Source organism: Lacerta agilis, chromosome 16 (genome assembly GCF_009819535.1).
Source record: "Lacerta agilis isolate rLacAgi1 chromosome 16, rLacAgi1.pri, whole genome shotgun sequence".
NCBI classification, from domain to species: domain Eukaryota; kingdom Metazoa; phylum Chordata; class Lepidosauria; order Squamata; family Lacertidae; genus Lacerta; species Lacerta agilis.
Window position 1 is genome coordinate 11,024,602 of NC_046327.1, and position 20,572 is coordinate 11,045,173.

Here is a 20,572-nt window from a genome sequence, read left to right on the forward strand (position 1 = left end):
AAGGCTGCAATCATGTGTCCATTTACCTGAAAGTAAGTGCTAGGGAATACCGTGGAACTGACTCCTGAGTAAACATGCACGTGTGCTGTACATTAACACATTTTTCTATTCAACCAACAACTGCACTTTACCATGCAAGTATATTCAAAATCCATGATGAATAATCTTAGCTCAGGCTATTCTCTAACTATAGGATGCTCATATTATCCTCGTGACAGATAGAGAAATGTTCCTAATGTATTTATTAACTATTCTGAACTAAAATTAAGCTTCCTATTTATAACATTTCTTCCTTGCTGGCATAAGAAAGCTTATTCCTTGTTTAACTGATTTCCATGCTTATATAAAAATAAAAACTTCCTCGCAATTATCAGTAATGTATAAACTAAACTTGGTATGCAAACCTTTGTAGAAAATAAAATTGTCTGAACAGATCAACCTGATACTTCATTAAAACAAAGCTAATAGTATAGAACTGAAACTATTACTTAAAACGACAATCTCACCCTTCCCTTTCAACCAAAGGCTTGCAGCCCAATCCTATGCAGGTTTATTCAGAAATTAGTTTGATGGAACTTATTCCTAAGGAAGTGTGCATATGTTTGCAGCCATAACCATACATATTTGGTGGACCTCATTGAATGGGGTTAATTTATTAAATATACTCTGTAAACATGTAACTTATCCACAGGGCAAGTCAGAATGTTAGCAGCTTGCTCAAAGTCATTTAGTGAAGTTCATAGGGTTCACTAATCAGATATATAATCCTACTGTATACACACTAAACAATGCGTATAACCCCCCAAAAACTGCCTGTATTTTTAAAAGCAGATGGTTTGTCAGAATATGCCAATTCTACAATGGGAGGGCAAGGGGGGAGAAGATTTCATTATAACACGTGTCTAGGGTTATACTGACTTAAAATGTTAACGTTTCCTTTGGTTTGGAGTTCAGATTCTTATCCAGAAACGTTGTAATACAGAAAACTATAGGTTAAAAGAAGAGAAAGCTTACTTCTCGACACTCGCACAAGTTCCGATACATTGAAGACTCCAGATTTTACAAAACTATCCTCAAGATACACTGCAAGGGAAAACATGAAAAGACAATTAGTTACATTGGGATGAAAAAGAAATTCATAAATTCAAATCCCCACTCAAATTCCACAAAACTAAATTGTCAGAATGAGCCAATTATTATGAGACTTTCTATATTGGTAGATTATTGCAAATAAATAGCATATAATTACTTTCTTGATCAGTTTTCTATTTGTTTTGGGAAACTGCTTTCATCCCCATGGAACACCAAACTGGCACACAAGCAAATGTTTCAAGTATGTTTCACAGTGGCTAAAATGGCAAACCTTTTACTTAAATAGATTTTTTAAAATTGTTATTATTTTTGTGTCTTTATGCTGTAATCTGCCCTGTGTTTCTCAGATGAAGGGTGGTGTAAAAACTAAAAAATAATAATAATGAACAACAGGAAGAACTTTCTGATGGTAAGAGCTGTCATTCAACTGTTGAATGGTCTGTTGTGGGCTCTCCTTCCTTGGAGGTTTTTAAGCAGAGGTTGGATGGCCATCTGTCATGGATGCTTTAGCTGAGATTCCTGCATTGCAGGAAGTTGGACTATATGCTCCTTAAAATGTGTGTGCATGTTTTACCCAACTGAGTGGCAATGGAGAGGCAGCACCTGTTGCGTGTCGAGACCCCATAGCCACCCCCTCATTGATGAATAAGACACAAGGACACGGATATTAGGTTAATGGTTATTGGGCAAATTCAGGCCACAACTTTATTGGTTACCAAATGTGAGCGGTATTGGTTTAGGCACTGGAATTGACCCGACCATATCTGACTCCTGCCCGTCATGCAGGACGGGTCAACCATCAGTAGGGGGAGCCCCGTTGATGCAAACAATCTTGACCTCCCCCTGGGTTCCTGACGGGGTCATGGAATGGCCCTAGCCCCGCCCCGGGTTTCGGACGAGATCCACACCTCCAGATTCCTTTAACGGAATACCCTTAAGCTTGGAGGGGCAGGCGATGGCCATACCTCCACTTCCCCATCACAAGATCAACCAATGCCTAACCGCCAAACTTTACAAAGTTGTGATGATTGCTACGAAGAAGGCGAAAACCAAATGGCCCATGCCAATTTGCCAAGTGGAAAAATTCCTACCAGGCCCCTCAACGGCGACCAACCGAGGCCCATAGCAAGGCCAATATAGAAACCTGATAATAGGGAGGGAGGTTGGGAGATCGAGGAAGCAAGCCAGAAGAAAGCTCAAATGGGGCCCAGCGACGCCCCCACCAACGGATTGGATGGCTGGAACAATGACGTGGGCAGGGACCTCCGGGAGACATGGGACTCCGCCCCCCACCCCCGGAGGGGAGTGGATGGCCACGTGGTCCAGCGCAACTCCTCCCCACTAGGAAGTTGGTGCTGACTTTTAAAGCCCTAAATGGCCTCGGTCCTGTATACCTGAAGGAGCGTCTCCACCCCCATCGTTCACCTCGGACACTGAGATCCAGCATTGAGGACCTTCTGGCGGTTCCCTCACTGCGAGAAGCAAAGCTACAGGGAACCAGGCAGAGGGCCTTCTCGGTAGTGGCGTCCGCCCTGTGGAACGCCCTCCCACCAGAGGTCAAGGAGATAAACAACTACCTGACATTCAGAAAATACCTGAAGGCAGCCCTGTTTAGGGAAGTTTTTAATCTGTGATATTTTAATGTATTTTAATATTTGTTGGAAGCCGCCCAGGGTGGCTGGGGGGGGGGGAACCCAGCCAGATGGGCGGGGTACAAATATTAATATTTTTATTATTATTATTATTATTATTTTTATTATTATTGGAGCGGGTATCTATTTCCCCTTATTGGCAGCAGAGCACCCAGCCATGTGAGATTTAGCAGCCCACCAAAAAGCACCTCAACACACAAGGAATGCAGGAGGAGATACAAGGTCCTTTAGTCTCCAGACCCTCCTCCTGACGCACAAAACTGAGATGCAACTCTGGTTGTAAGTAAGTTCAAATGCATTGCAAATAAAATTGACGAGGCACGTGGCCATTGCAGGATAGGGAAAGCGATTTGAGGGGAGGAATGTTTAAAAAGCGGACAAGCGCTGCTATTTTTCTTTCCCATTTTCCTTCCTATCTCCTGTACCGGCTGATTCCCCCCCCCCCCCCCCAGCGACCAATTTTTTGGGGTATTTTTAATAGAGCGATTTTGCAGTGGAGAGGTTTTGCACAAAACAGCTGTTTAAAGCATTTCAGAAACTGCGCCACGGAGTTGCCTTTAGCAACAAGCAGTGAAAATAAACACACTGCATGCTTTCATTTGGGCTGATGAAACGAAATGGCTAGGTTGCACTCAAGAAAGCAGAAGTAAGGTGATAGACAGCACTCGGGGAAACGTCACCACAAACGTAAACCTCTGCCCAAACAATGCACCTTAGTGTATTCACAGTTGCGTAACGTGCAACCTGAAATTAGATTCTCTTCCTTTATTGGGTTATCTGTGGGTTGGAAAAACCCAAATCAACTGGAAGAAAAAGGGAAGGCTGCCCCTTGAATGATGACATCATATGTACACCACCAGAGAGAGAAAGAGAGAGAGCTTTTAATCCACTTTAAACCCTCATGTGGAATCCTAAACTGGGGGAAATAGCTGAGCTTAGAGAACAGGAGTATTAAACATTTTCTGTGCTTCAGCAGCCCCCACAGGAAGACAAAATTGCATCTGTTGGGTAGTGTAAGGTAAAGGTAAAGGGACCCCTGACCATTAGGTCCAGTCGTGTCCGACTCTGGGGTTGCGGTGCTCATCTCGCGTTACTGGTCGAGGGAGCCAGCGTACAGCTTCCAGGTCATGTGGCCAGCATGACTAAGCCGCTTCTGGCGAACCAGAGCAGCACACGGAAACACCGTTTACCTTCCTGCCAGAGCGGTACCTATTTATCTACTTGCACTTTTGACGTGCTTTCGAACTGCTAGGTGGGCAGGAGCTGGGACCGGGCAACGGGAGCTCACCCCATCACGGGGATTTGAACCACCGACCTTTTGATCGGCAAGCCCTAGGCTCTGTGGTTTAACCCACAGCGCCACCCGCATCCCTACAGTGGATTTAGTACATAAGGGCAAAATGTTGCTGGAAGATACTTGCCTACATGTTTAATTTCCACCACATGCGATCTGGAGTAAGGTTACCAGATCCCCCCCCCCCAAATTAATCCAGGGACACTTTTTAACTTCAGTGGATTTTGTATGGGGACTAATTTGTAAATCCGGGGACTGTCCCCGGGAAACTGGGACGTCTGGTAACCTTAATCTGGAGAACCAAGTTAGAAGAAGAGGGGATACTCTGCCCACCATTAAATAAATAGCAATTAACTTCATCTTAGCAATGAAAAGGAAATTGAAAACCTTTCTTCTCTTTGAGCAGTTTTTAAAAAAGAGTCTCTCCCTTTTACGTAGCTTTTGTATATTCCTTGACCTGGAAAAAGGAAGCAGCCTAAACACCCCCCTTTTTGTTACACAGACAAAGCGATACTGAGAGCAAAAAAAGCTCTGAAAACGCAGCAGGCCAACAGTTTCTATTTAAAATATTAAATGAGTGTTTAATAGCTTAAATGAGAGTAACCACATAGCTGGCACCTTGCTGCATTACACATCATCCCCAAGCACTCTGCTCCGCAAGTTGTGTTCCAAAGGTGCCTTTGAGTACAGGAAGGTAAACACAATATGTTCTAGCACCAAGAGGATTTGGTGAGGATATCTAGTTAGCAAATCCACTGCGGCTGGGTACTTGACTTCCAGCTGTGTGATAGAAAATCTTTCTATATTTGCAATCTGCTGTGATGGAAAACCACTCTATATTTGCAATCTGCTGTGGTTTGGTTGTAGAGGCGGCAAAAAGGTAAGCAGTAGAAAGTTCTTACCAAACTTTGAAAATGAAAAAAAGCTATTGTTGTTATGTATGCATGCATGCATGTGCAATGGCTAGATGCTAACCTCCGTTGAGAATAATATTTCATTTTTCTATCATATCATCACAGTTTGTTCAAGGGAAAAGAAACAGTTTCCCCTCCACATTGTATGGAGATTTAACTTCAGAAATGCCATGCATGTCTTCAATACTATGCGTGCCTACCCCGAAATAAGCCCTACTGAGTTCAACAGGATCTATCACGGGACTGCAACCTAAGTAATTTCTGCATTAACTCGTAATATACATTTAAATAGAACTTCTTGGCATTTATTTCTCATTTACTCCTGGTCTGGTGGCCAGATTTTATAGCTCTTAAACCTAATACAGTGGTACCTCGACTTACAAATTACTTGAATTAATTTTTCGACTTACGAATGGACGTCCATTGGCGGTTTTAGATGGGGTTTACTCGACTTACGAATTTTTCCGAATTTTTCGTTTCCAATGCATTCCTATGGGGAAATCGCTTTATTCGACTTACAAATTTTACGACCTATGAATGTGCATTCGGAACGGATTAAATTCGTAAGTCGAGGTACCACTGTATAAGGATCTAGCAGCGTCACTGACTAACGACTCCTTTTGCCCAAGAGATAATGTCATGTAGAATAGTATAATTCACTAATTATTATCGCTGCTAACTTTTAAATCTGGTGGAGGGAAAGAATCTTCCTGCAAAAATCTGAACAATGCCATTTGTTATCATCAAAGGAGATGACTCCGTATTTAAAGACCAAAGAGCTGGAGAGGTTAATTGCTTTCTTCTTTTTTAAGGAGATGTGAAAACCCCTACTTTAATACTACAATTATGAGGCTGGTGTCATTGTGAATACCAAGTACTGTGTGCACCCATCTCTTAAAAGACAAGTTTGGAGCAAGTTGTCATAACACACACTGTAAAAGAAGAAGTACCTGAAGGCTACGTGGACTTTCAGAATGCAAGCTAGTGCTTAAAAATGAATTTTCCTCCATTCAAACACACCAAATTACTAGCTGCAAATCTTGAAGGTTTATGATATAAAACATTTCACCCTACCAAGAACGACCTCTTTCAGAACATTTAAATCACAACAGCAACTTGTGTTAAAGGGCTTAGTTCTCCAGATACTTAAAATACCTGGTCTGGTATTTACAAATCTTCAGTCAGTGCATTAAGGATCTTTCAGTTAAATTATAAATTTATGAATAAAACTATACTTTTTTATTATTTCAAAGTCTAGAATTGCCTTCTGGGCTCATTAAATGCTATTTGCAGCTCATCAGATAGTGTCTTGATACTGGACAGATCATGAAGAAAGAAGTAATCAAATTGTGTTCAGATACCACCTAATACGAGTTCAAGACCTGGGCATCCAACTGGTAAAAAGAAAATATCAAAAAATCTGGCCAATTGACCAGTCAAATGTAATCAAGGAAAGGTCAATCATTTTTAACTTGATCAGAAGAAAATGATGCTTTGATTATCACAGGTTTGGCACATGCTGATTATGAAGGAATGCACACATTTTGATTGGGATTTGTAGCCAACACAAAAAGGCTATGTTTATCAGGTCCTTTTCCCCTCAACTGGCAGGGACTTTCTCCCAACATTGTGTTATACCTCCAAAACTAAGCACAAGGTAATAATCCCCCGCTCCCTTTCCAACTGGAAGCTTTGGAGCTAAAGAGACAGATGGAAAATTGATGGAAGAACAAATGTGTCTGAGGACTTCTGGAACAATTCCTCATCTCCTTCTCCAAGTTCAAAAGGAAATCTGGGAATATATGTCATGCTGTATTTCTGAGGTGTTCAGAAATACAATTGTCCAAGGCTGGGACTTGTAATCCTCTCAACAGCAAGGTGAGAAAGCACAGCAGGCACTGAGAATGAGTTTGTGAACTACAGAACAGAACTTTTAAAAATGGCAAAAGTATAGTAGGGTGCAAGGTTTCTATAAATGTGAATTATTCAGTCGCAATTGAATGGCTCTTCTCTTTGGCTTTTATTATAGAACTATAGGGTCAGCAAACAGTTTTACACACACACACACACACACACTAAAAAATGAACTTAACTTAGAGATAAAGCCAAGAAATAGCTATTATGAAAAACAGAAATTATAAAGACGGATGTGCAATGGGCGAATAGCAAATATCCCTAACATCAACTATCAGTATCCTTTGAACAATCCCTTTCTATCAAGTTCAAACAAGGACATGTAGCAAGTACTCTTAGAAAGACTGCACCATTAGGAGCTCCTTGCATCATGAGATTTGTCAGCACTATAGCAGATGTAACTTAGAAGTGTGCATGCACACAAAAGCTCATACCAAGAACAAACTTAGTTGGTCTCTAAGGTGCTACTGGAAGGATTTTTATTTTTATTGTTTAGATGTAACTTAAACATGAAAAACATGACGTACTCCTTGTGAGATTGTATCACTTCAGAATCCAGGCGGGAATCCCACCTCTGAAGCTTCATATCTCTGGAATCGCACCAAAAGCTTGCGGCAAAAGGAACATTCAAACGTCATATAGGAGTGTTTTTCTTTTAGCCTTGTGTTAGCTTGCCATATGTACATGTTTTGAACGGGGGTGGGAATCGGAGAGCACTTAAAATTGTGTTTCTGCTTATCTGAATTAATTCTGAGGAAGTTTTGTTTCAGGTGGCCTTAACAGCCAAGGTGAAGTGTCGTGTGTCATTATAATGTCTTTGTAAACGTATTTCACAAAGAATAAATGGTACTGGGGAAAGGAGGTGACAGTTGGCAATTGGTTGGTTATTCTGTTTGTTGACTTTCTGAGAACATGGGAGTGTAGTGACTTCAAGCACACGCTGGCTGGAGGAGTTGCAGACCTGACAAGTAAGGATTTATCTTCAAGTCTTGTGTAAGGTGTCTATTTTATCACAAATAGCTCATAGCACACCAACGCTTATTTCTGTTTGCTCTATTTATTTTAGAAAAGAAAGAACTTCCAGCAACCTTGCATCTCAGGGAGAGTGAAACCTCTTCCATTTGCCAATTGATAAGGCCAACTGTGTTGCGGACAACATCTGCTGGCTACTTCAGATTTTATTATTACTGAACTGTTTTGTGAAAAATAAAGCCAAAAATGTAAACATGGAAGAATAAACATAATTCACTTTAATTTTAGTCACTTCTTGCATGTCTCTTGCACATGTTGTTGTTCAGTCCTTCAGTCGTGTCCGCATGGACCAGAGCACGCCAGGCACCCCTATCCTCCACTGCCTCCCGCAGTTTGGCCAAACTCATGCTAGTCGCTTCTAGAACACTGTCCAACCATCTCGTCCTCTGTCGTCCCCTTCTCTTTGTGCCCTCCATCTTTCCCAACATCAGGGTCTTTTCCAGGGAGTCTTCTCTTCTCATGAGGTGGCCAAAGTACTGGAGCCTCAACTTCAGGATCTGCCCTTCCAGTGAGCACTCAGGGCTGATTTCCTTCAGAATGGATAGGTTTGATCTTCTTGCAGTCCATTGGGACTCTCAAGAGGCTCCTCCAGCACCATAATTCAAATGCACCAATTCTTCGGCGATCAGTCTTCTTCAAGCTGTGGCAGGGTAACCAATGTGGTGTCCTGCATATGTTGTTGAACTCCATTTTGGACTCACAGCTGTCCATGGAGGTGCAGGTCAATTCTGTGTCCAGGGCAGCTGTCTACCAGCTCCATCTGGTACGCAGGCTGAGACCCTCCCTGCCCGCAGACTGTCTTGCCAGATTGTTGCATGCTCTGGTTATCTCCCGCTTAGACTACTGCAATGCACTCTACGTGGGGCTACCTTTGAAGGTGACCCGGAAACTGCAACTAATCCAGAATGCGGCAGCTAGACTGGTGACTGGGAGTGGCTGCCGAGACCATATAACACCGGTCCTGAAAGATCTTCATTGGCTCCCAGTACGTTTCCGAGCACTATTCAAAGTGTTGGTGCTGATCTTTAAAGCCCTAAATGGCCTCGGCCCAGTATACCTGAAGGAGTGTCTCCACCCCCATCGTACTACGCAGACACTGAGGTCCAGCACCGAGGGTCTTCTGGCGGTTCCCTCACTGTGAGAAGCCAAGTTACAGGGAACCAGGCAGAGAGCCTTCTCGGTAGTGGCACCCGCCCTGTGGAATGTCCTCCCACCAGATGTCAAAGAGAAAAACAACTACCAGACTTTTAGAAGACATCTGAAGTCAGCCTGTTTAGGGAAGCTTTTAATGTTTAACAGACAACTGTATTTTAATATTTTGTTGGAAGCTGCCCAGAGTGGCTGGGGAAACCTAGCCAGATGTGCGGGGTATAAATTATTATTATTATTATTATTATTATTATTATTATTATTATTATTATTCCTCTCAGCCCTGGCTGGCTTGGCCAATGGGCAGGAGTGATGACAGTCATAATCCAACAACATCTGGAGGGCTAGCAAGTTGGCTATCCTTGCTCTAACACATGACATTATTTATGCTCTATCCCCTTTCTGGCTGGGTTTCCTACATGTACTCCTTCCTACAACCGTCCTACAACCTCTCTAAGAATATGTTAGCTGTGCATTGGTATATTTTGTGAGGTGAAAGGATGCCTCTTAGGTTCTCACTGGGAAGAAGAAGAAGAAGAAGAGTTTGGATTTGATATCCCGCTTTTCACTACCCGAAGGAGTCTCAAAGCGGCTAACATTCTCCTTTCCCTTCCTCCCCCACAACAAACACTCTGTGAGGTGAGTGGGGCTGAGAGACTTCAGAGAAGTGTGACTAGCCCAAGGTCACCCAGCAGCTGCATGAGGAGGAGTGGAGACACGAACCTGGTTCCCCAGATAACGAGTCTACCGCTCTTAACCACTACACCACACTGGCTCTTTTCCTGTTTCTCTATTAAAGGGCTGGACCTGGGAAATTTAAGGGAGATTGTGAGTTTCAGACAGAGAAGCGCTGGAATTTCTCCTTGCTCTTGAGTCAAAAAAGTACGTAGACTGGTGACCGCTGTGGAAAAGGGATTTCTGAACTTCAAGAATCCTGCAATTATGCATGTAAAAATTCTGCCCTTTTCTATTCCAGGAAAAGGAAGTCTAGTTTTCAGTTACATTTTGGTACATATCTTCGTTTATGCTGTGGAATGTTGTACAGTCCCAGGCAACTTTTACATACACCTATTTTCTTTTTATTTGTAATACTGTGCCTTGATTTCATGGTCATTAAACCTACGATTCTGCCGCACCTCAGATAAACAGCCATGTTACAAACTCATATATATATATCAGCTAATTGCCAAATGGTATACCTTAAACCCAGGACGCGGTCACCACAATGGAATGTCTAGACACACCTTTTTTGCAATTTTTTAAATATTTACAATTAAAGTCATTAGCATTATTATTCATTTCATTTCTATACTGCTTTATATTCTAAAGAAGAAATCTCAAAGTGGTTTACAACACATTAAAACATCAGTGTGGTGTAGTGTTTGGGAGATCAGGGTTCAAATCCCCACTCAGTCCTGAAGCTCACTGGGTGACCCTGGGCCAGTCACAACCTCTTAACCTACCTCACAGAGTCATTGTAGGAATTGACTTGGGGGGGAGAGGGTGAACAATATACTCCTTGGAGTAAACGGTGGGACATAAATAAGCACTTCTGCTTACCTGCTTCGGAAAGCTGGAGGAGGTGAGTCAGATGGAGATGTCATTTACCAACCTGGTATCCAGAGATCTCCACCTGGTTCCAACTGGACCTGCGCCAGCCTCAAAATGTGCCTGGCACCTGGGGAATTCCTAACACTGATAAACAGATCTGGGAGGGTTGGGAAGGGAGTTAGTACAATAATCTGGGGCATATTTAATGGTTTGGGATACCTGAGGTGGTGGCACTGTTAACTAGGAAAGTTTCTTGGATGTCTATGTGTTTTGATGTGGGTGCTGCAGCTGCACCACCACAAAGTTGTGATGTTGCACAACTCGAGTGCTCCTTATACCCCCTTGCTATAGCCTCCACCGACTTGCACAGGCAATGAAATGATGTCATGTGATTCCAGCTGTGCTACAATGAGTTGGTGAAACTGGGTTCCCCAACTAATACATGTATTATGTATAATCGATTCGCATGTAGGATCTTGTAAAATGTAGCACCTGCCTATCAACGGTAACTGAATAACAACAAATTCCTCATATGTTGCAATCGTTCCAGGAAGGAACAGCTCAGTTTATAATTGAATATGGAGCAGTGCCATCAGAGTTCTTGCCCTGCAGCAACACACACACACACACACAGAGAGAGAGAGAGAGAGAGAGGGAGAGAGGGAGAGAGAGAGAACCTTCTCTCCAACAGAGATTTACCAACTGCAGCCAATATGTTTAAAAACAGGTCAATAGAAACTGGGAGCTTCTTGGTCCAAAAGCCATGCAGCTTCCAATCAACAGGTTTCTCTGTCTACTGAAAGTGTTGGTCCATCTATTAGTCAGATGTCATGGGCAACAGCACCAAAATCCATTTAACTAATGTATGCAAGCTTCAGGGATACCAATGGTTTGTGTGTGATGGGTGATATGGATTTCCAGCTTCTTCATGGTGCTACAAAGATTATGAGATTGGTGACTGACACGTGTGACATTTCGTTTTCATGAAACATTGGTTCGTCTTCCTACTACTGGCTGAACCTTAAGAGTGAGCTAAGTAGCCCGTTAAAATTTGTGGGACTGTTAAGATTTCAAGCTTCTCCCTACAATGAGAAAATCTGCTTTTAGACACTAAACACTGGCACATAAAAAAAAACCTGAAACCACAGAAAATGGTATGCTGAGCGTTGCAAGAAAAAAAAAAGTATTGTGTAGGTTGGGAATAGCTTATGCAGGAACAGATTCTCTGCCTAGTACTACAGGAGTTGTGTAGGTTTTGTGCTACTGAAGTTAGTAAATTTTTGAAGTTCATTAACAAGCTAACTATTGCAGGATCTCTAAACTTGTGTTCAATCTCCCCACACGAGAGACATGAGTTTAACACCTAATTCTGCAGAATTGGAAGATCTGTTTCTTCTTAGAAATGGGGGGGGGGAACCCCCATTGAATAAGCAAGTAGTGGTGTAGGGGAAAAAACACATCTAAACATGCCACTGGAATTTTACAGATCGATCTGCCCAAGCAAACAGAGGAATTAACCACGGTTCATTCGTAATCTTGTAATTTTAACTTTAAAACAAACAAACAAACAAAAAAATACCTCCATATAAAATAGCCAGAATAACTGAAACAGCAAGAACCACGAAAGGAAATTGTAAAAGTTTATTATTGGGGGGGGGGGGAGAGAAGGGTTGCTTGTAAAATAACAACATGCCAGCAGTGCCTTAACTGACACCATATCTAACGGCACTATAAGTATGAGACACTTCTCTTAATTCAAGACTAACAGACTTGGAAGGAGTATCATTGCTCTAAGAATCCATATCAAAGGGAGCAATGCAATGACAACACTGCAAGAAAATTTATATAAATAGATTCTGGTCCATTTGTTATTTACAAAAACGTTGTGCCCAAGTGTTTTCAGTATTATATCATTCAACACACTGATGCTGCTTAAACAGAAGAGAGAGGCAAGGGACTCTCAGGCCATATCTTCTCTACCCTTCTTGTTATACAGGTTAGTCCCCTGTCCACAAGAGGGTAAGTTATAGTGCAGTAAAATAATACAGCCATCCATGCTCAAAACACATGCAACTCAATAAAAAAACCTACTAATTATATTTTCAGAAGAGCTATAAAGATAAAGACCACCTATTACGACTAAAAGATTAATTCTGGAGCCATGTTAATGCTCGTCCCGCCCTAAACAGCTAACAGAAAACCATTACATAGCGTGTATAGCCAGGCCCAAGGGTACATAGCTCTTCCAAGGCTGCTGGCCACATCTATCAGAGTAATCTGATAGATCCCTGGGATCCACAGCCAGAAGACGCATTCTACTTCCAAGGCAAACATAATCTATTTCGAGGAAGTGAATGTTTTTTTTCTTCTTCTCCTCTGCTTAGTTTCAGCAAATGATTTGACATGCTGGACACCATGGGATGAATTTATTGGGGTCCATCTTGTAGCCACAATTAAAGAGTTTGAGAGTGGGCCAGACCCTCCAAGCATCCACAAGGGCCGACATCGATGCTAAAATCCAGCATCGCATGAGCTCTGCGAGTGCAGCTTTCTCTCGTTTGAAGTGTAGAGTGTTGGAAGACCAGGACATTCACAAGGAAAGCAAAATGCTTGTTTAAAAAGCTATTGTACTACTGACTTCACTGTACACTTGTGAAACACGGACCACTTATAAACTCCATCTCCAACTATCAACGGTGTCTCTGAAAAATTTTACATTTCACTTGGGAAGACAGGCAAACTAACGTCAGTGTACTGGAAGAAGCAAAGATCACCAGTGCCAAAGCAATGATTCTTCAACATAAACTTTGTTGGACTGGTCATGTGGTTTGGATACCTCATTATCGTCTTCCAAAGCAACTACTCTATTCCAAACTTAATGGAAAGCACAATGCCGGTGGACAACAAAATAGGTTTAAAGACGCTCTCAAGGGAAATCTAAAAATATGCAGTATAAGCACAGGTAATTGGGAAACACTGGCCTGAGAGAGCTCCAATTGGAGAATAGCCTCCACCAAAATCGTCACGAAGAAGCACGAATTCAGAACGAAAGGGAGAAATGAGCTAAGAGGAAGACATGTTTGGCAAATCCTCACCACGATCAACTCCTGCCTGGAAACCTATGTCCCCACTGTGGAAGGACGTACGGATCCAGAATTGGCCTCCACGGTCACTTACGGACTCACTGTTAAAACTGCATTCATGGAAGACAATCTTACTCGACTGCGAGTGATCGCCAAAGATGAAGAGAAAAAAGAAGGAGCACATTATCTAACACTAAGGATTATCAGGTTTCCCTGTTTAACCAGAAATTAACTAGCACTTGCAGCTGGTTAGCAAACTTCCCTTTTCTTTAGAAACACTTCCAAAATGTGCTTGAAATCTAATTCAGCTTCAGCTTTCTGTAAGTCTTAAGGAAAAACAGGGGAATAGCTTTCTACTACATTTCCAGAACCTGGTGTTATGTTCTCACTTTGTTACATGACCTACACTACTATAGAACACTAATATCTGTGGGGATATGTTTTGTAGGTGCCTTTGCACCTGTTTATTTATGTTTATTTATGTTTACTTTGTGATATCCTTCTGCCCTTGGAAGGAAGGGTAAAAAGGATCCGACAGACAGTTCACTGCATGGATCCCTCCGCGGGGGAAAAGGTGCTCTAACTTTAAATAAGGTAACGGTCATTAGTCTTCTTCCCGCCTAAATTTAGCACAGTAACAGGACTGTAATTGGTTGTTATGCTTGTTATGACGTTGGTTGACTCTTTAATAAATAGCGGCCGCTCCCTGTTTGTGGTGTGGAGAAAGCGCGAGGCAAGCCGAGTAAGATCACCGTTGCGTGGAAAGCACAGAGAGAAAGAGAAACTGAAACCAACCACGCAGGGTAGCGGTAGGCTTCTTCACCAGACTGCAGTCTCCATTGTATTTATTTCATTTTCGTTTTAAAAACCTTTTATTTGGCCGTCTAGTTTTTGGCCACCATTTAGTTTAGTTCTTCTTCTCCAGAACCTTTTGGAACTCACAGACGCTCGCAGAAAACTTTCGAGGCAACAACATTCCAAATTCACAAGCTAAACCTTCAGGTCGTGGCCAGCGGACCCTTTTTCACGGCGCGGTGGGAGCGGGACTCCAGCATTACCGGCCGTCCCATCTGCAGGCTACCCCCATAGCTGGTGCCCGTGAAGCTTCGGCTATCCCCACAAATATCATCCAATATGTTAATTCAGCCAGAGAATAGCTTTGAATGGAATAGATAGAAGCAAGGCATTTTCATAGGTGCGACTTTCCCCAGCATGGAAACATGGTTGTTCAGATCCTTGCAATTACAAAAACGAAAAAGGGGGGGAGAGAGAGAAGAGCAGGAGTGCTTCTAAAGAGAAGGATTTTGCAGCAAGTATTGTTCCCAAGCAGCACTGATTGTTCCTAACCCCACCCCCACCCCCACGGCAAATGGCACCTCTTTACTTGATAGGAAATTGGCATTCTACTTGTCCTTGGTGCTGATTTCCAGGATAAAGAAAAGTAGTTTAGAGTTCTTTTGTTCTTTTTTTCTTTATTGACTGCAGGCCAAGAAAGGTTATTCTCATGGTGTTTTTGAAAAGGTACAGAACCTCAGTGTTTATTTATTCTTTCAAAGAAAAAGATAACAACCACATGTTTTCGGCATTTTACATCGCATCTCAAAATCGACGTTTCCAGACATCACTGAGCATCAGTCACCAAGGTCCAAGACTTAAAACATATTAGCGCAGTGGTTTTCCAACCAGGGTGCCTTGAATGATGGTCAGGGGTGCCGCGGGCAACACTGTCCTCTGTCCCTCTATCCTCTGATGCCCTCTCGCGTCTCTGAGCTGTTTGTTGCAGCAGCCCTGCCTACAAGCTCCCCAGGGGAACAGTGCCTCTGGGACTGGACAGGGGGTGCTGGCCCAAGCCCCTGTGGGGCACTGAAAGGAGGCACCTCTCTTTGGGGCAGGGGGGTAGGGGGCAGTTCAGAGACCAGGGGCAGAAGCTGTGGTTGCCCAGAGCACTCCTAAGGAGAGGGGAGAAGTTAGGAGGCTGAGGGAACACCCCACAAGGGAGGGTGTTTGAGAAAGCGTGAGAGGCTGCCCGCTCTGCAAGCAAGAGGCAGGGACATAACTGGGTTCCTGAGCCTCACAAAGGGTGCCGCAGAAAAAATGTAGTTGGTTAGGGGGGGCCATGGACCCCAAAGGTTGGAAACCTCTGTCTTAGATGTATTGCGTTTAGGGCTTGGCAATATATGGATATATCATCCAAAACCGGTTTGATGTCCATATTGTGAAATCGGTTTCATAATTTTTGACCTGGCAATATTTATTGAATTTATATACCGGACTATACTCGGAGGTCTCAGAGCGGTTCACAGAAAACATCACAATATATAAAACCAAAATAAGAACAATAACCCAATAGCAGCACACACACACGCAAAAAAGGAGTCGCATTTTAAAAGGGTATAGGATGTCGATCTGGTCAACCAAAGGCCTGGTTAAAAAGGAACGTTTTTGCCTGGCGCCTAAAGGTGTATAATGAAGGCGCTAGGCAAACTTCCCTGGGAGGAGCATTCCACAGACGGGGAGCCACTGCAGAGAAGGCCCCATTCTCGTGTTGCCACCCTCCGGACCTCTCAAGGAGGAGAAACACGAAGGGGGAGGGCCTCAGAAGATTTGATATTGTGATTTGTGTGTGCTCTATGCAAAAATCACAACGCAGGAGAAACCGCGAAGCCCCCCCCCCCAATGCCTCTCCATAGCTCCATCCTTATTTCAGACATTGCGATATATCAGTATATCGTGATGTTTAGCTGGTGATATATCACGATGTTGAAAGCCAGATATCGCCCAGCCCTAATCGCCTAATACTGAAGAAGAATTAGTGCTAAAGACAAGGACCACCTAAGTGACACAGTCAGCGATTTTAGCCAGTTCCTATTATGCGCAACTTCAACAAATGATTAAAAAGTGGGGGGGAGGGGAGACTTGCAAATAAACTTTTGAGGAATAAACGTCGTTTAATTCAATAACAACAGATGAAAAGCAGTGTGTGGGGGGGTGTACTCCACCATAAAAGTATTACAATCACACCCACTGTCTGCTGTACTTTCTCAGTGCTATATTGGTATTGCCAATACAACACTGGGTAATTTCGGGAATACATTACAAGAGAATTTTAGCAGCTGTACCTAATGTTCTTTTGTTTGGCAAAGTCAGCTGCCCTCCCCTCCTTAGTTAAGAAGGCAAATTACCAGACATCCTAAAGAATGCAGAAGTCTAGCCAAACATAGAGAAACCAACTTTCAGTGCCAGCAGCCTTGCCAACAACTACACAGTTTTCCAGGCTCCCTTTTTTTCTCTCTCCCCCCACCCTTGGCAAAGCCCTTGAGAAGGTGATGGCATCCAAAACTCAAGCAATTTTTTTCTGCCAACATACTGGCTCCTTCATAATCAGGATGCAGATCAAAGCATGGCACAGAAGTGGTCCTGCTGGGAGATGAGGTTGCCTGCCTACCATCGGAGGTGGAGGGAGGTGGGGGGAGACCCAAAACTTTCATCTAATAATCTCTGTGGCCTGTCAGACCAGTGGCTGCATGGTGTTTAACATTCATGCATTCCTTCTTTGTATTTCCCTGTCTAAAGCAATAAATAATAAGGAAACCCACACCCCCACAAGGAAATTATGGTCTGGTATGTGCACAGCGAAAGGAAAGTCCAATGCTGTAAAGAAAAGTATTGCATAGGAACCTGGAATGTAAGAACCATGAACCTTGGTAAGCTGGATGTGGTAAAAAATGAGATGGCAAGAATAAACATTGACATCCTAGGCATCAGTGAACTAAAATGGACAGGATTGGGCGAATTCAGTTCGGATGACTATCATATCTACTACTGTGGGCAGGAATCCCGTAAAAGAAATGGAGTGGCCCTCATAGTCAACAAAAGAGTGGCGAAAGCTGTACTGGGATGCAACTTCAAAAATGATAGAATGATCTCGATACGAATCCAAGGCAGTCCTTTTAACATCACAGTAATCCAAGTTTATGCACCAACTACCAGTGCTGAAGAAACCGAAATTGATCAATTCTATGAAGACTTACAACACCTTATAGAAATGACACCAAAGAAGGATGTTCTTCTCATTATAGGGGATTGGAATGCTAAAGTAGGAAGTCAAGAGATAAAAGGAACAACTGGCAAGTTTGGCCTTGGAGATCAAAATGAAGCAGGGCAAAAGCTAACAGAGTTCTGTCAAGAGAACAAGCTGGTCATCACAAACACTCTTTTCCAACAACACAAGAGACGACTCTACACATGGACATCACCAGATGGGCAACATCGAAATCAGATTGATTATATTCTCTGCAGCCAAAGATGGAGAAGCTCTATACACTCAGCAAAAACAAGACCTGGAGCTGACTGTGGCTCAGATCATCAGCTTCTTATAGCAAAATTCCAGCTTAAACTGAAGAAAGTAGGAAAAACCACTGGGCCAGTAAGATTCAATCTAAATCAAATTCCTTATGAATACACAGTTGAAGTGAAGAACAGGTTCAAGGATTTAGATTTGGTGGATAGAGTACCTGAAGAACTGTGGATGGAGGCTCGTAACATTATACAGGAGACAGCAACGAAAACTATCCCAATGAAAAAGAAATGCAAGAAAGCAAAGTGGCTGACCAATGAGGCCTTACAAATAGCGGGGGAGAGAAGACAAGCAAAATGCGAAGGAGATCGTGAAAGATACAGGAAATTGAATGCAGATTTCCAAAGAATAGCAAGGAGAGACAAGAGGGCCTTTCTAAACGAGCAATGCAAAGAAATAGAGGAAAATAACAGAATGGGAAAAACCAGAGATTTATTCAAGAAAATTGGAGATATGAAAGGAACATTTCGTACAAAGATTACCACAATTAAGGACAAAAGTGGAAAGGACCTAACAGAAGCAGAAGACATCAAGAAGAGGTGGCAAGAATACACAGAGGAATTATACCAGAAAGATATGGAGGTCTCATACACCCCAGGAAATGTGGTTGCTGACCTTGAGCCAGACATCCTGGAGAGTGAAGTCAAATGGGCCTTAGAAAGCCTTGCTAACAACAAGGCCAGTGGAAGTGATGATATTCCAGCTGAACTATTTAAAATTTTAAAAGAGGATGCTGTTAAGGTGCTGCACTCAATATGCCAGCAAGTTTGGAAAACTCAGCAGTGGCCAGAGGATTGGAGAAGATCAGTCTACATCCCAATCCCAAAGAAGGGCAGTGCCAAAGAATGCTCCAACTACCGCACAATTGCACTCATTTCACACGCTAGCAAGGTTATGCTTAAAATTCTACAAGGCAGGCTTAAGCAGTATGTGGACCGAGAACTCCCAGAAGTGCAAGCTGGATTTCGAAGAGGCAGAGGAACCAGAGACCAAATTGCAAACATGCGCTGGATTATGGAGAAAGCCAGAGAGTTCCAGAAAAACATCTACTTCTGCTTCATTGATTATGCAAAAGCATTTGACTGTGTCGACCACAGCAAACTATGGCAAGTTCTTAAAGAAATGGGAGTGCCGGATCACCTCATTTGCCTCCTGAGAAATCTCTATGTGGGACAAGAAGCTACAGTTAGAACTGGATATGGAACAACTGATTGGTTCAAAATTGGGAAAGGAGTACGACAAGGCTGTATATTGTCTCCCTGCTTATTTAACTTATATGCAGAATACATCATGCGAAAGGCTGGACTGGATGAATCCCCAACTGGAATTAAGATTGCCGGAAAAAATATCAACAACCTCAGATATGCTGATGATACTACCTTGATGGCAGAAAGTGAGGAAGAATTGAAGAACCTTTTAATGAGGGTGAAAGAAGAGAGCGCAAAATATGGTCTGAAGCTCAACATCAAAAAAACTAAGATCATGGCCACTGGTCCCATCACCTCCTGGCAAATAGAAGGGGAAGAAATGGAGGCAGTGAGAGATTTCACTTTCTTGGGTTCCATGATCACTGCAGATGGTGACAGCAGTCACGAAATCAGAAGACGCCTGCTTCTTGGGAGAAAAGCAATGACAAACCTAGACAGCATCTTAAAAAGCAAAGACATCACCTTGCCGACAAAAGTCCGTATAGTTAAAGCTATGGTTTTCCCAGTAGTAATGTACGGAAGTGAGAGCTGGACCATAAAGAAGGCTGATCGCCGTAGAATTGATGCTTTTGAATTATGGTGCTGGAGGAGACTCTTGAGAGTCCCGTGGACTGCAAGAAGATCAAACCTATCCATTCTCAAAGAAATCAGCCCTGAGTACTCACTAGAAGGACAGATCCTGAAGTTGAGGCTCCAGTACTTTGGTCACCTCATGAGAAGAGAAGAATCCCTAGAAAAGACCCTGATGTTGGGAAAGATGGAGGGCACAAGGAGAAGGGGACGACAGAGGATGAGATGGTTGGACAGTGTTCTTGAAGCTACTAACATGAGTTTGGCCAAACTGCGAGAGGCAGTGAAGGATAGGCGTGCCTGGCGTACTCTGGTCCATGGGGTCACGAAGAGTCGGACACGACTGAACGACTGAACAACAACAACAACAACAACATGTGCACAGTGTAGAGCCATGTTTTGTTTTGTTTAGCTTAACCATGCTTTGTTCTACCTTGTGGGACCCAGCCCAATGGCTTAGCCATGCTTTGTTTATTTCCAGCTAACCATGATCATAAGCCACGGTTTGGTTTTGGCTTATGTAACTAGACTTGTTCTACAGATGGCTTGTCATTATGTGCAAACTCAGGATGGTTTGTTAACTATCGGCTGTTTGCCTGCTCCACCTCGGATGCTCACCAAACTACAGACTCATGTTTCAAGTGTGGTACAAAAAACAAAACTGATCTCAATATGAAGTGGCTCCTGCTGGTGCTTTTCCTGAAGAACTGAATCCTAGCCCTTCTTGGCAACAGGCTCCTATCCCAATTCCATTCC

General features: G+C 42.9%; 1 protein-coding gene across 1 annotated transcript in view; it reads right to left on the reverse strand.

The window, feature by feature from the left end:
* NFIB (nuclear factor I B) overlaps window positions 1-20,572 on the reverse strand; it is a 296,512-nt gene that overhangs the window by 67,132 nt on the left and 208,808 nt on the right. Inside the window, 1 exon segment of the mRNA XM_033172714.1 lies at window positions 1,015-1,083. Within this exon segment, the coding sequence (XP_033028605.1) occupies window positions 1,015-1,083 (69 nt within the window).